Source organism: Cupressus sempervirens, chromosome 7 (genome assembly GCF_028749045.1).
Source record: "Cupressus sempervirens isolate cs-2001-9-10 chromosome 7, ASM2874904v1, whole genome shotgun sequence".
Classification (NCBI taxonomy): domain Eukaryota; kingdom Viridiplantae; phylum Streptophyta; class Pinopsida; order Cupressales; family Cupressaceae; genus Cupressus; species Cupressus sempervirens.
The window spans coordinates 181,820,933-181,833,920 of record NC_143124.1 but is presented as its reverse complement, the minus strand read 5'-3'; the positions used below and the strand labels follow the sequence as shown (position 1 = coordinate 181,833,920).

Sequence of the window (12,988 nt, the reverse complement as noted above, 5' to 3'; positions counted from 1 at the left end):
TTTTATGATATTCACAAGCTTGATTCTATACTTGATATACATTGATAATATCTTTGGTAAAAGCTATAGATTGAGAGATATTTGAACATTGATAGATGATGTAATCAAGAAACATTTATTAGTCTCACAATTATAATCAGTCAGACAAATTACTTTATCTATCTATCTATCTACTTAACTATCTGTGACCAAACATATAATCACATTAATTATTCTAATATAAAAGATTAATTATCAGTCAAAATACAATCATTTAAACCAATCAGAAATGACATGATTAAAGCATAACAAATAAATAGTGATGAGAGATGTAAGTATTACAGCATTGTGATGTACACAACTCATAACTATTCAATTACATCAAAGCTAATTTATTTGAGTTAATATTATATAATAGATGCAAATAATCTAATTTTAGAAATAATTATTTTTAATAAATAATTTTATATCATTTGAAAACAAGTAGATTTATTTGATTGTATAAATATTTTTACATCAACATTCGAAATTACTCTCTAATCTATCATAAGAATGAACAAGAAAGAGAACATAATGAATAAATTTATATTGATATCTTTCACAGTAAAAAAAAAAACCCTTTTATTCCACCAAACTCTTGAGAGAGCAATCATAATCTCATAATCTGATTCCTTTTATCATACCATAAAAGTTGTAAAATCAACGAATAGTGTAATCAATAAATAAATACCAAATTTAATTCTTTCCAAAATAACTTAATTTAGGATAGTCCCAGACAGATACCGATATTGACCCATATTGAGTATTCTAAATAAAACGATAAAATATCATCTAAAATAGAACCGCCTAGGCCGGCCAGGCATCGAGTCATTATAACATATTAACAAAGAAAGAATGGCAAGTAATCAAAGTTTTGGAAGAATATAAAAGATTTTACATTGTTTCTTCACCATTTTGGCTGAGTGCATTGGCATAAACAATTCTAATTTAGACAAAACCGTGGGACCAAATTTGGTATCCTCCATCAACGATGCAATGTCGTTCCTCATGCCTGGGAATATACTCACACCGTTGGATGTGCAATAGTTTGTAATCCTGACAGTAAAATTTGAGTAGTTGACAAAATTCTATGGTCAACCTCTTTCAAATGCCTGGAGACAATGAGGCAGGTGAACAATACAAGGCATGTATTTTAGTTTTAGTACGATGATAATGTAATGTGGAGACGAGAACTGCAATGGGCAACAACAATCCAGGCAAAACTTAAACAACTAGCATTTTTATAACCTTGCATTTTATTTTCTTGCAGGCAGATATATATCAGTCTTTATCATTGAGACCAGAGAAGTTCCAGGGTTTCTTCTTCTTCTTCACTAGTCTTAACCAACATAATATGTTGGATTGAAACATTTTCTAGCATGTATTGACTTCATAGGACGTATGGGGACTAGATATTTTGGTGGACTTGGTTTGATTCTGCTTTGCATCGGTTCACTGTGCTTTGGAGTTACAGGGGCCACAAACAGTAAAGATGGTTAGACATTTTTGCAACTTCATCATTTTCTACGTAACTTTGTGATAATATTGCAATGGTTTCTTATTTGGGTGTTTGTGATTTGCAAACAGGTTCTGCACTGGAATTCATGAGGTTGCTGTGGGGAAATACAGTGCCGCCAAACTGGGTTAGTGGCACAGACCCCTGTGATGATCAGTGGGATGGGGTGAACTGCACTGATGGCCGCATAACCTCACTGTAAGATTCTACAGCCCATAAGATCTTCATTACTCTTTACATAAAAACTCTAATCTTTAAATGCAAGAACCATAATCTCTAATCTACATGAAGTGCCAAAGACCATTACCAAATATCTCTAATCTACATGAAGTGCCAAAGACTATTACCAAATCTAATAGTTGAAGTTTGTTGAATATATTCCGAAGCACTGAAGCATGTAAACGTCATTACTTTTTAGGAATCTTATGATTGATTTCAACCATTATTATCAATCTGAATACTTAATATTATTCAAGTTAATATTCTCAGATCTTGAGGTTTTCTTCCTACCCTATGTTTCTATTTATTGTGCAGCATTTTCAAGATTTTGATCAGGCCAAAAACTATAAAGTAGAAAGTTATGAATGCTTTTGTTCATTTACAGAAAATTATCAAGCATGGGGCTGGAGGGAACTCTCCCAAATGATATTGGTTCTCTGACTGCACTTGACACTCTGTGAGTTTTATCTAAACTTTAGTAGAATGAATAATCGGGATTTCTATTCATGTAGACTTAATAAAATGATTAATTATAAACATGAAAATTCAGAATATTGAGGATTTTCTTAGATTTGCCTCTTTAATCATTTTTAATTATATCTTTATAAAAAAAATTGCCAAAGTTACAAATTATACAGAGATCTGCACTCTTATTTATTTATTTATTTCTTTATTTTAAATGGATACACTAGGGATTTATCCTACAACACAGGCTTGACCGGAAGGCTTCCAAGCACTATAGGAAACCTGGCCTCCTTGAGAGTTCTGTGAGTTATATAAGTCCAAAACCCTGCAAATTTTAAAGCATTATCAGCATCTTATAAGTAATTTTCCAATATTATTTTTGACTGGTAAATTTCAATTACCCACAGGATGGTGATTGGATGCAGTTTCAATGGACCAGTACCAGCTGAATTGGGGAATCTAACTAACCTTAGTTTTTTGTGAGATTATAACTTTTCCAAATGCCATCAAGTAACACTTTGTCTATCTAATCTACAACAAAAATTTCGAGTTCTTCTGATATTATATTCGGTTTTTCTCAGGGCTCTGAATTCCAATAAGTTTACAGGCCCAATTCCTCCTACTCTGGGTAAGTTGGTCAATCTTGCATGGCTTGATCTTGCAGACAATCAACTCACTGGGAGTATTCCTGTCTCCAATGGAAATCAGCCTGGTCTAGACCAACTTGTTAATGCAAATCACTTGTAAGTAATAAGATATTACATTGTATTATTTGAGTTATGATGTTTTAGAAATAAAGTATCTTATCTGTTAGATAGAATTTCTGTGTAAAGAGTTTCAGACTTCTTCATATTCTGTTTTATCTATACTGAAAATTTAAAAACAATGTATTTACCATAGTAACAAGGAAACGTGCCCCTCTGCCTCTTTTTGCCCTGCATCTAGGATATGGGGATGCACCAGAGACTTGGGGACTCCATCCCCTATCTCTAGCAGTGCCATCAGATTCTGCCACCTTCACTAAGGATGGGGGACGTGTCAGTGTTGACTATTTGTTGATTTTACTATTATATTCAATGTTCGATGTTCCAATTTAATACAATGTTCAAGTATTTATTCTTTTATATCTTTATATTTTATATTAGAATACATCTTTTCATTACTAACATTTTAAGTACCATAAATATAGTATATACACCCTTACCTATTCCCCGCCACCATCCCTTCTGCCGTCCCCTGTTGCCAGAATGATGTAACTACAGTATTTACACTAGACTGTAAAAAACAGAGAGTTGTCATATAATTACAAATGTTACTGATGATTATAGCAACTGAAATACTACTTGTGTTTTTTGAAGCCACTTCAACCTAAACAAACTTTCAGGCAATATTTCGGGTAAACTCTTCAGCGAGAATATGACTCTGTTACACTTGTGAGTACAAAAAAAATGTGTTTTCTCATATGTTGTGATCTTCAGCATGTGATATATATTTCATCTGTTCTAAGCACTGTTTATTACCATTTACAGGCTATTTGACAGTAATGAATTTGAAGGAGGGATCCCCCGTTCTATGGGACAAGTATCCAGTTTGAGGGTTGTGTGAGTATAAAAAAATTTAACTCTATTTTTTCTTGTTATGCCCTGTTCGTGGTTTTCATGGCTGCTTCACAGACAAGAATTTTATGGATACCTGTTTAATTTGATTTTGTTGGTATTGCTGTTGGGAAATAGGAGGCTTGACAGAAACCAGATGTCAGGTGAGATTCCCATCGAAGTCACTGGACTAGTAAACCTCGAAGAACTGTAAGAGACTTGTCCTTGGTTTTGGATTTTATAGATTGTTATTAAATTTTTATGCGGGTTAATGATTGAAACCTTCAATTTGTGCTATTTTCTATATTGATATCAAAGAGTTGTAGTTTATGATTCTTATAAAATGATATCGAAGAGTTGTAATTTAATTGGATGACTATTTTTTATATATTCTATCTAAGGAAACATATTCAACCAGAGTCATATGAGGCATGGCCAACTCTACTGTTTGGACTATAGACTAATGAATTGTTGGTCTAACATTAAGATTAAGAGGTTTCTATTTTATCAGAAAAAATTATATGAGTCATTAACCAACTTAAGAGCTTATCAAAAAATTCCTCCTCCCTCAAGCTTCTTTATGTGCTGACAAGAAAATGAAAGGGTTTGTGATATGAGAGTTTTATAATCTGTAAGATAAATGTTGCTATTTCTAGTTTTATTTGTGGAAGATTTTTTATTCTCAATTCCATGATCAAACATCAGACTATTAGAGACCTAAGAGTCAGATGTGTAATCTATAACATTGGTGTTTAAAAATTAAGTAATTAAAACAAAAAACAACAACATTAAATAAAAGAATGTATGCAAACCAACTTATTTTCACAAATGAATCATAGCCTTTATTTACTATAAAGATAAATGTACTTCAAAAACAAACAAAATAAGAGGAAGCTTCATTACTGTTCTAGCCTAATTATAAACAGTAATTTTAATTTAAATATAATAACAAAAAAGTTCCTTTTAATTTTATAAATAATATTCTATATTCATACCAAATTTTATATTACATCATAACATAAAAATATTTGAAATTATTTTCAAGAAATGTAATTAATTTATCTAGTTTTAATATGCAAATTCATTTTTAAAATGTGAAATATATTTTATTAAAAGAAAGTTTAGTAAATGTATGTGTGAAGATAAATACAAATTGAGGTTGGATTCCTTGTTTGGCTATAATGTTTTTTTTTTTTAAATATGCTAAAATGAGTTGTTATGTGTCTTTTTATAGGAATTTATCCAATAATAGATTTAGAGGTGGCATACCAGATTTGTCAGCACTAAATAGGCTCCAATACATGTAAGTGGATGAAACATTTTAGAGAAATGTGCTTACTTTATTATTGTAATATCTCTAACTCATTTGGTGTCCTAGGGATTTGAGCAACAATTCCCTTTTCGCTCCATTCATAATGCCTCGATGGATAACAAGCTTACAACAATTAAACACATTGTAAGTTATTCAAATATCCAATTTTAATTGGTGTACGTAGAAAAGGAAATATAGATGAAGAGTCTTATAGTTTATTTCTTGTTTCAGGGTTATGGATAATTGCAGTATCTTTGGGCAATCTTTATTAACCATTTTGAATATCGAAGCACTCGAGACAATACGAATGAAAGACAATCAATTGAATGGAACAGTGAATATTAGTCCCAATCCTTCAAGTTTGCTCAAATGGGTAGACCTTAGATATAATGACATAAGTGAAGTTTACAAGGATGGCGATGTGTCTCTATGGTGAGTAACATTAGACAATGTATCAATTAAAATTAACATATTTTTATCAACATCTTAAAAATAAATGAAGTCAAAGTAAATTGTAATATAATTATAATCTTCAACAAGATTTACACAACTTAATTAAGATATTGGTACACTTAAATATACCAGACAAATGTCATTACTTCATTAATTATGAGGACTCATCTGGATTCATAAAAATTTGCATTTCATTGTCTCAATTGAAAGATACTAAAATTCAACTTGATTTGACATTAAAGAGATGAATTATCCTTACTGGTTTTGAATTTGATTATATGTCACTTTTGTTTGGGATCACATTCTGTGATCTATTAATAGAATAGGAAAGGATTACAGCACATGGGATTAGTCGTCAATCAAATCTCCTGCACCTCTTTCTCAATCTAATGATAATGATGGATAACTGAGTGTGATCATGAGAAAGAGATATAGGAGATACGGTCCCTCATCAATCACATCTCTTGTAACTCTTCCATCATCTTGATGATGGATAGCAGAGTGTGATCATGAGAAAGTGTTACAGAAAATGTGATCCATCATAAATCATGTTCCTATAGCTCTTTCTCATTATAATACATGGGTGACATCTGTTGTAACTCTTTCTTATTCTGATGATGAATCACAGAATGTGATCTAAAAGATCTATAATAATAAGTAACACTTGATAGAATTCAGAGGCAGCAAAGCTAGTCAGATGAATAATAGAAATTTGACAGCATTAACCGAAAAGAAAAGTAGTGCCATGCTGATTATCTCTGTTTAATTTACAGGGTTGCAGGAAACCCGGTTTGTAACCCAGGAAAGAGTCTTTCAAACTCTACATCATGTCAAAGCGTTGTACCAGAGGACAGCTATGAATCAAATATGGCACAATGTGGGGACAAAAAATGCCGTGGAACCCTGAAGCTCAATCCTAGGACTTGCAAGTGCCAACAACCTTATGGTGGTCTATTGAAATTTAGGGCTCCCTCATTTTCAGATCTGACAGATGCACAGAGATTCAAAGGCTTGGAAGATAGTCTTAAGACCAAGCTGGCTGTAGATGCAGTCTATCTGTGTTGTCTCCATTTTGATGACACCGACTATCTGATTATGTCAGTGAATTTTTTCCCAGTGGATACTACGTACTTTACTCGTTTAGAGGTCTCTCAGATTGGTTTCACTTTAAGCAATCAAATTTATAAACCTCCAGAAGGTTTCGGGCCATATTTCTTCATAGCAGAGCGATACATTATAGGTAAAATACATCGAATCTTGAGCTAGATATTCATATATTGTGAGAGACCTAATTGCTTGGTTGATGTTTTGCAGGGTCTGAAGAACGTGGTAGCAAAGGTCTAAGTGCAGTGGCTATTGCTGTAATAGCTGTTGCTGCAGCTGTTTTAACTCTTTTGATTATTATGGTAGGAGTTTATGCACTAAGGCAAAAGAAAAGGGCAGACAAGGCCATTGAAATCCACAAACCCTTCGGTAGGGTTTTCTCTCTTTCCCCTTAATTTTCTTCTGTAAACATACATTCTCCTGCAATTAGAAGTAGATTAATGTCTAACCTCTGCTAGAGACTTGGTCGTGTGATTATGTTTGGCTCAATCCTTGATCATGCCCAGCCCAGTTTCAAAAAGGAATTACTGGGTTTCATTCTCATTCCGTTCTTTGACATGTCATTGTGATTAGAACCCCTGAAGAATTGTTTAACTCACCAATTCATCATGAGCCAAGGAAGATTAAAATTACCTCTAGCTATACACAAAATGTATAACTTATTTGCTTACAACATCAATTCGAATTGCTGTAGCCACGTGGGGAGCTGGTAGCAAGGATAGTGGAAAAGGCCCTAAATTGAAAGGTGCCAGATGGTTTTCTTTTGCTGAAATAAAAAAGGCTACAAATAATTTCTCTGAGAGTAATGCAATTGGCTCAGGGGGATATGGAAGGGTATGTTAATATACAGCTCTAATATTTTCAGAAGATTTTAAATTTTTAGTGAATGTTGGATTGTATTTTGAAATGGGGATTTCAATGAATGTTGGTTATGTTTTGAGGTATGTTTAAGCCTAAGGTATATGTATATGTTTGAAACCACCTCACCATTCTTGCACTTTTTGCAGGTATACAAGGGAAAGTTGCCAGAAGGTGAAATGGTGGCTATCAAAAGGGCTCAGCAAGGGTCATTACAGGGAGGAGCCGAGTTCAACAATGAGATTGAGCTCCTGTCCCGGGTTCACCATAAAAATTTGGTGGGGCTGATTGGTTTTTGCACCGAGCAAAGAGAACAGATGCTGATATATGAGTATGTACCCAATGGAACACTTCGAGAAAATCTCATTGGTAGGATTTCATCTTCATTACTTCTATAATTCTAAAAAGAAGTGTTTTACCTAAATAATTTAGATTAGTTTTTCTACTCCAGATCTTTTGAAGATTGATATTAACTCTTCTTTCAATATCAGGCGAATTTGCACTGGAGTGGGCAAGAAGGCTACAAATAGCCCTGGGTTCTGCCAGGGGATTGAACTATCTACATGAGCTTGCCAATCCACCCATTATCCACAGAGATGTCAAGTCCAGTAACATATTGCTGGATGAGAATATGAACGCCAAGGTTGCAGATTTTGGCCTGTCCAAGTTGGTCTGTGATGGAGGTGTAGACTCTGGAGGCAAAGGCCACGTTTCCACACAAGTCAAAGGGACCCTGGTATGTATGCCTTCAAATAATGAATTAACCTTTGGCCACTAAAGAAGGAAGGAAATAAATCGCAATGTCCTCAAATGGCTAGAGCAGATCAAATGGGACCTGGAAAAGAATCACTAGCTTATAGGAGATAAGAAGAATATGTTAGAAAAAATGTTGAACAATCAAACCCTCCCTATACTCCCTTATGGGAAATTTCAGTCAAATTAGGTGCAAATACAATATTTCTTCCATTATCTAAATACTTGCATAAACATTCACAAATGACCAAAAGGTTTCCCAAATGATGCAAAGGAATCTGTTATTCAGCCATTGATGTACCGTGCATTCTGATGACTGGATACTACATTGAAGTTTTCACTTCTCACCAAGGAAGATCATTTATAAGCTTCACGATCTCATGGCTTTGAACAAATTTAACAACAGTCCTCATCAATGAGTAGTCAAAATTCCAGTTATCTAGCACCTGATTATTGATGCCATGGTGCATCGTGATTTCTAGATAGCCAAAATTGGTGAGAAAACTGCTATCCATCCATCAATGCACCATGGCTGGATGTTAAATTGAAGTATTGACTTCTCATTAATTTGGAATATTGTGGCTAAGAGTCATTTGCCTTTAGGTTTGTCTCATCATGTTAGCCACTTGGTGGATCTTGATAGGACTGTTTGATACCCTTGTTCTGTACTTTTGCTGGTTTGAACAAATTTTAAACCCTCTTTTATTGTCAATTATAGTCTGTTCACTGTCCCATCACCTCAAATGAGTTTCACTACAGTACTAATTGATAAGAAGTCGAAACTTCAGTTATGTAACATCCAACAATTGAGTCATGGTGCATTCTAATAGCAAGATAGCCAAAATTGGTGAATGGAGCTATACAAGTATTAGTTCATAGTAAATAGGATGAACTCTCAACTCTGTCACCTACAGGCTATAAAACAAAAATGCTACAATAGGAACAAATCCGCCCAAATGGCCATTCTAGAGAATACAACTCACTTTTGAATCTTGTTTATGCTTGAGTAGTGTCAGAAGTCTCTGTCACACTATCAATTTGAGATATGTAAAAAATTAAGCTGAAAAAAAGTAAGTCAACTTTGACTATTAACACTTTTAGTCTAGATATGAAGCTTTGTGTATGATGTTTAAGCCGTCGGCCAATTTAAAGACTATCACTAACATATGGAGTTATAATTGGTGCAGGGTTACTTGGATCCAGAGTACTACATGACCCAGCAGCTCAGTGAGAAAAGCGATGTGTACAGTTTCGGTATTGTTTTGCTGGAGTTGATTACAGCACGCCTCCCAATTGAAGGAGGGAAATACATAGTTCGACTGGTGAAGGAGGCCTTGGAAAGTGGGGGTATAGAATACTTGCAAGAGGAGTTAATGGACCCTGTATTAAGACAAGACAATCTGAAAGGATTTGGCGAGTTCTTAATGTTGGCCTTGAAATGTGTTGAGGAAATGGCAGCTGAGAGACCCAGCATGAGAGAAGTGGTGAAGGAACTGGAATGCATTGTGGATATGGAAGGCTCTTTTCAATCCACTAAAATCAGTCCAGAAAGTGGCAATTTTGATTCCAAAGAGACTCCCACGTTGTACGGTGAAGATGAAGATGGTAATTCTATTGTTCTGCCTGCCCAAGTTGATGAGGGCCATAAATATATGTTTGACTATAGTGGGGCTTATCTGGTGAGCAGTACTGTAGAGCCCAAGTAGCTTGTGTTGTCAGAGCTATTGTAGAGTATGATTTATTTCACTATTGATTGTTGAAAGTTTTTATTATTTTCTCATACTCTGCAGAATTTAAAAGGGGATGTTGAAGTTTTACATCAAGATGGTACTCTGTGATCCTTTTTCAGAATTTTTAGGACAAAGGATTGTGAATACTGAGAAATGTGTGAACTTAGAAATGGGTGAGAGTATTTGGTTCACCTTCCTACTAAATCTTCGGCATAATACAGGATTGGAAATATTTTCCAAGTATTGGCATTTTTAGTTTGAAAGAGTCTCCTCTTGCTCATGTGTAAAGTATAAAATAATAAGATAACTGGAAATGTGGGTCAAGAAGCTCATAAAGATGACCCCATTGTCACTGCTGATCTCTTTTACATTCCATTTGAAGTGATTATTTTGTTGGATTCTTCATATGGATCGACATTCAATTTTTTTAAATTCTTTTTATACACAATAGTGAAGTTTACATAATCAATTTCAATTTAGTGTAAAGAATATTTTAAAATGTCTGTTGATAAAGAAATAATTTTGAATGAAGTTGAATTTTATCAATTTTTTATTATTTTATATATGTATATTTAATTTTATTTTTTCTTCCTTGAATTTCTCATCACTATTAGAATTTCAAAATTTATATTTTCTGATTTTAGGTATATTCTTTTAGTCTTTTCATCTTTGTGCTATCTGCACATCCTTCTTATTTTTAAGGAATCGAGACTTATTTATATATTTCATTCTATCTGTCAATTTTAAATTCTGGTCTTAAGTTCTTTGGTCAAAGCCACGTTTTTTTTCATGTATATTCTATGTTTGGTTAATTGTCTTATCTTCCTGCCACATCTGTGATTATGCCCTACATGCCAGACTTATGTGCTAATATAGTTAACGTAGTTAATTTAAAGGATCCAAAGAACCTTGGACCTTAATATTATGAGCCTATAGTCTCAAACTACCAATAGGAACTCAAAGGAACAATGTTTTACATGTCTCACGTTTGAAGGAAGTATCAGAAAGAAATGCCAGAGATTCAAATGCCTTGGCATCTCTCCATTATAAAAAGCATGTTATCATGGTTTCAAAAAAACGTAACTCAGAAATGATAAGATCGTTTGCATTCTTGCAAGGCTTTGTATATTATGAATAAAAAAATTAAGCATTGACAAGATGTCCAGAAACTGAGACTTGGCACTCTGATCCCAGAACACAATGCGCTTGAAATTCAATCTATTAATATCAATTTTGGAAGTCTCAGCTTAATCATTTGCATAGCCCATAAATTATTCAAACAAATTACAAATGGAAATGATCTTATTGGTCAAGAAATTGATTATTTTATCACATCGCTCCTCCTCCGCTCCACCATTCTTGTTTCCCCCCACTTCAATTAATTCCTCCTCTGCTTCTGTCACTTTCATCGCTTTGATATTCATCATCATCGCTATCAATGCTGCAAAAACAAGCACCAGAAATCGTCCATATATATTCCAATGGGATAAGTATAAGTGCTAAAAATTTATAAGGATCAACCATTTCAAAATCCTTAGTTGAGATGTATAAAGCTATGTGCGAATTTAGAAAGGGTTTAATGGATATATGTGCATCTATAATTGTAAACAAGCACAAGGCAATGGAGGCAGGAAATTAACAAACAGAGACAGCAATTAGAAAAGATTTATATTTAAGAATTTGAAGGAAACTTAGCAATTCACCCAATCAAAGACTACTTCCAAAAAAATCCCCAGTTGTAGGCAGTTGGTGAAATTTACCAATTCATATGAATAAAACAGAGAAAAAACCCCTTCTCAAACTGAAGACATTTGGATGAAAATTACCGTGTACAAAAATAAATTTGTAATCTTTTCCATCTTTCTGGATAGATTTACCAATTCAGAACTATTTCAAGTATCACCGCATCTGGAGAGAATTCGTCAAATTAATTTTTAAAAATTAAAGCAGTGAATTCACCCATTCAAGGAAAACGTTTAATTTGCCAATTTAAATAAATCAAAAGATCATATCATTCTGCTAGCATTTGGAAGAAGTAAATTAATAATAAGCTACATTTGATAATCATTTAGCCACCTGGAGGATACGACTACCGTATCTGAATCAGTGTAAGGGACATATTCTGACCTCTTCAGATGTTTCGTCTGGACAAATGTCGATCGCCATTGAATTTGCCATGGCAATCGGAACCCTAGAAGTGGATGGCAGGAAGCGAAATAGCAATGCCAAGAAGCAGAAAAATCCCTTCTCAAAGTTACCCTATGATGAAGGAGACAGAAAGGTCCAGAATGTTAATTTATTTTTTAAATAATGAAGATTAATTGTAAAAATTATAAAGAGCCACCCACAATACACAGTACATATTTTAAAGATGTCTATAAGAGAATTGTTTTTTCCCTAACCATATGCTATTTTTTCAGTTCAATGCCTGTATCCCTTTAGCGATTGCATTTGTTTAATATCTTTAGAAGTGTATGTATTGTTGATGCATGTATATTAAATTTTGCAACACCTCTTGGAATTCTAGTGAGTAACTTGTTCTTCTATTGGTCGTCATTACTACTTAGTTCATTTAAGACTCTGTTAACCAAGTATGACTTTCTTGTATCAGTTGTGCCTTGAATAATCATGTATAGTGGTTTGTTTGATGCACGATTGTTATATTTTTGGATTATTACAAGCGTTTCCTATTGTTGTGTTGATAGTGCATAGTTTGGTACATAGTCCTCTAGTAGAATGTTCCCACCTATATTTCTTTTACTAGCATTTATAAGTTATGTTCTTCCCAGTTGTTGGGTGTGTGCATCAAGTTGGTGTACAAAAAAGTGGACACCCCAGCCATAAAAAGAAAAAATTTCAATTACCCAATCTAGTTATTTAAAAGTGAAATGACGGCCACACTTGGTATCCAAGCCTTGCCATTATACATTTAAAAATTTGATTGGGTTTTGCAAACTATAAATTG

General features: G+C 33.7%; 1 protein-coding gene and 1 long non-coding RNA gene across 2 annotated transcripts; one reads left to right on the top strand and one right to left on the bottom strand.

The window, feature by feature from the left end:
* The first annotated feature begins 1,419 nt into the window (after positions 1 to 1,419).
* Positions 1,420 to 10,430, top strand: LOC149546104 (leucine-rich repeat receptor protein kinase HPCA1-like). The gene is made up of 18 exons (XM_089791008.1): positions 1,420 to 1,513; positions 1,606 to 1,732; positions 2,139 to 2,210; positions 2,446 to 2,520; positions 2,626 to 2,697; positions 2,800 to 2,961; positions 3,577 to 3,651; positions 3,748 to 3,819; positions 3,952 to 4,023; positions 5,048 to 5,116; positions 5,192 to 5,269; positions 5,357 to 5,557; positions 6,352 to 6,818; positions 6,893 to 7,051; positions 7,377 to 7,516; positions 7,690 to 7,909; positions 8,032 to 8,276; positions 9,481 to 10,430. Exons 1-18 carry the CDS (start codon positions 1,420 to 1,422, stop codon positions 9,997 to 9,999), a joined length of 2,919 nt encoding a protein of 972 aa, XP_089647134.1. The 3' UTR covers positions 10,000 to 10,430.
* A 794-nt stretch (positions 10,431 to 11,224) lies between these two features.
* On the bottom strand, positions 11,225 to 12,307 carry LOC149546103 (uncharacterized). Its single transcript, XR_016354319.1, has 2 exons — positions 12,151 to 12,307; positions 11,225 to 11,464 (listed from the first exon to the last, which is right to left on the bottom strand). It is a non-coding gene; the product is annotated as an uncharacterized LOC149546103 (long non-coding RNA).
* Between the last annotated feature and the right edge of the window lie 681 nt (positions 12,308 to 12,988).

What these genes read in the sequence shown, in the direction of transcription:
- LOC149546104 (XM_089791008.1), top strand. Translation starts at nt 1,420, where the DNA reads ATGGGGACTAGATATTTTGGTGGACTTGGTTTGATTCTGCTTTGCATC. An exon ending in GGCCACAAACAGTAAAGATG is followed by an intron (nt 1,514 to 1,605) that starts GTTAGACATTTT and finishes ATTTGCAAACAG; the next exon opens with GTTCTGCACTGGAATTCATG. An exon ending in CTAAATAGGCTCCAATACAT is followed by an intron (nt 5,117 to 5,191) that starts GTAAGTGGATGA and finishes TTGGTGTCCTAG; the next exon opens with GGATTTGAGCAACAATTCCC.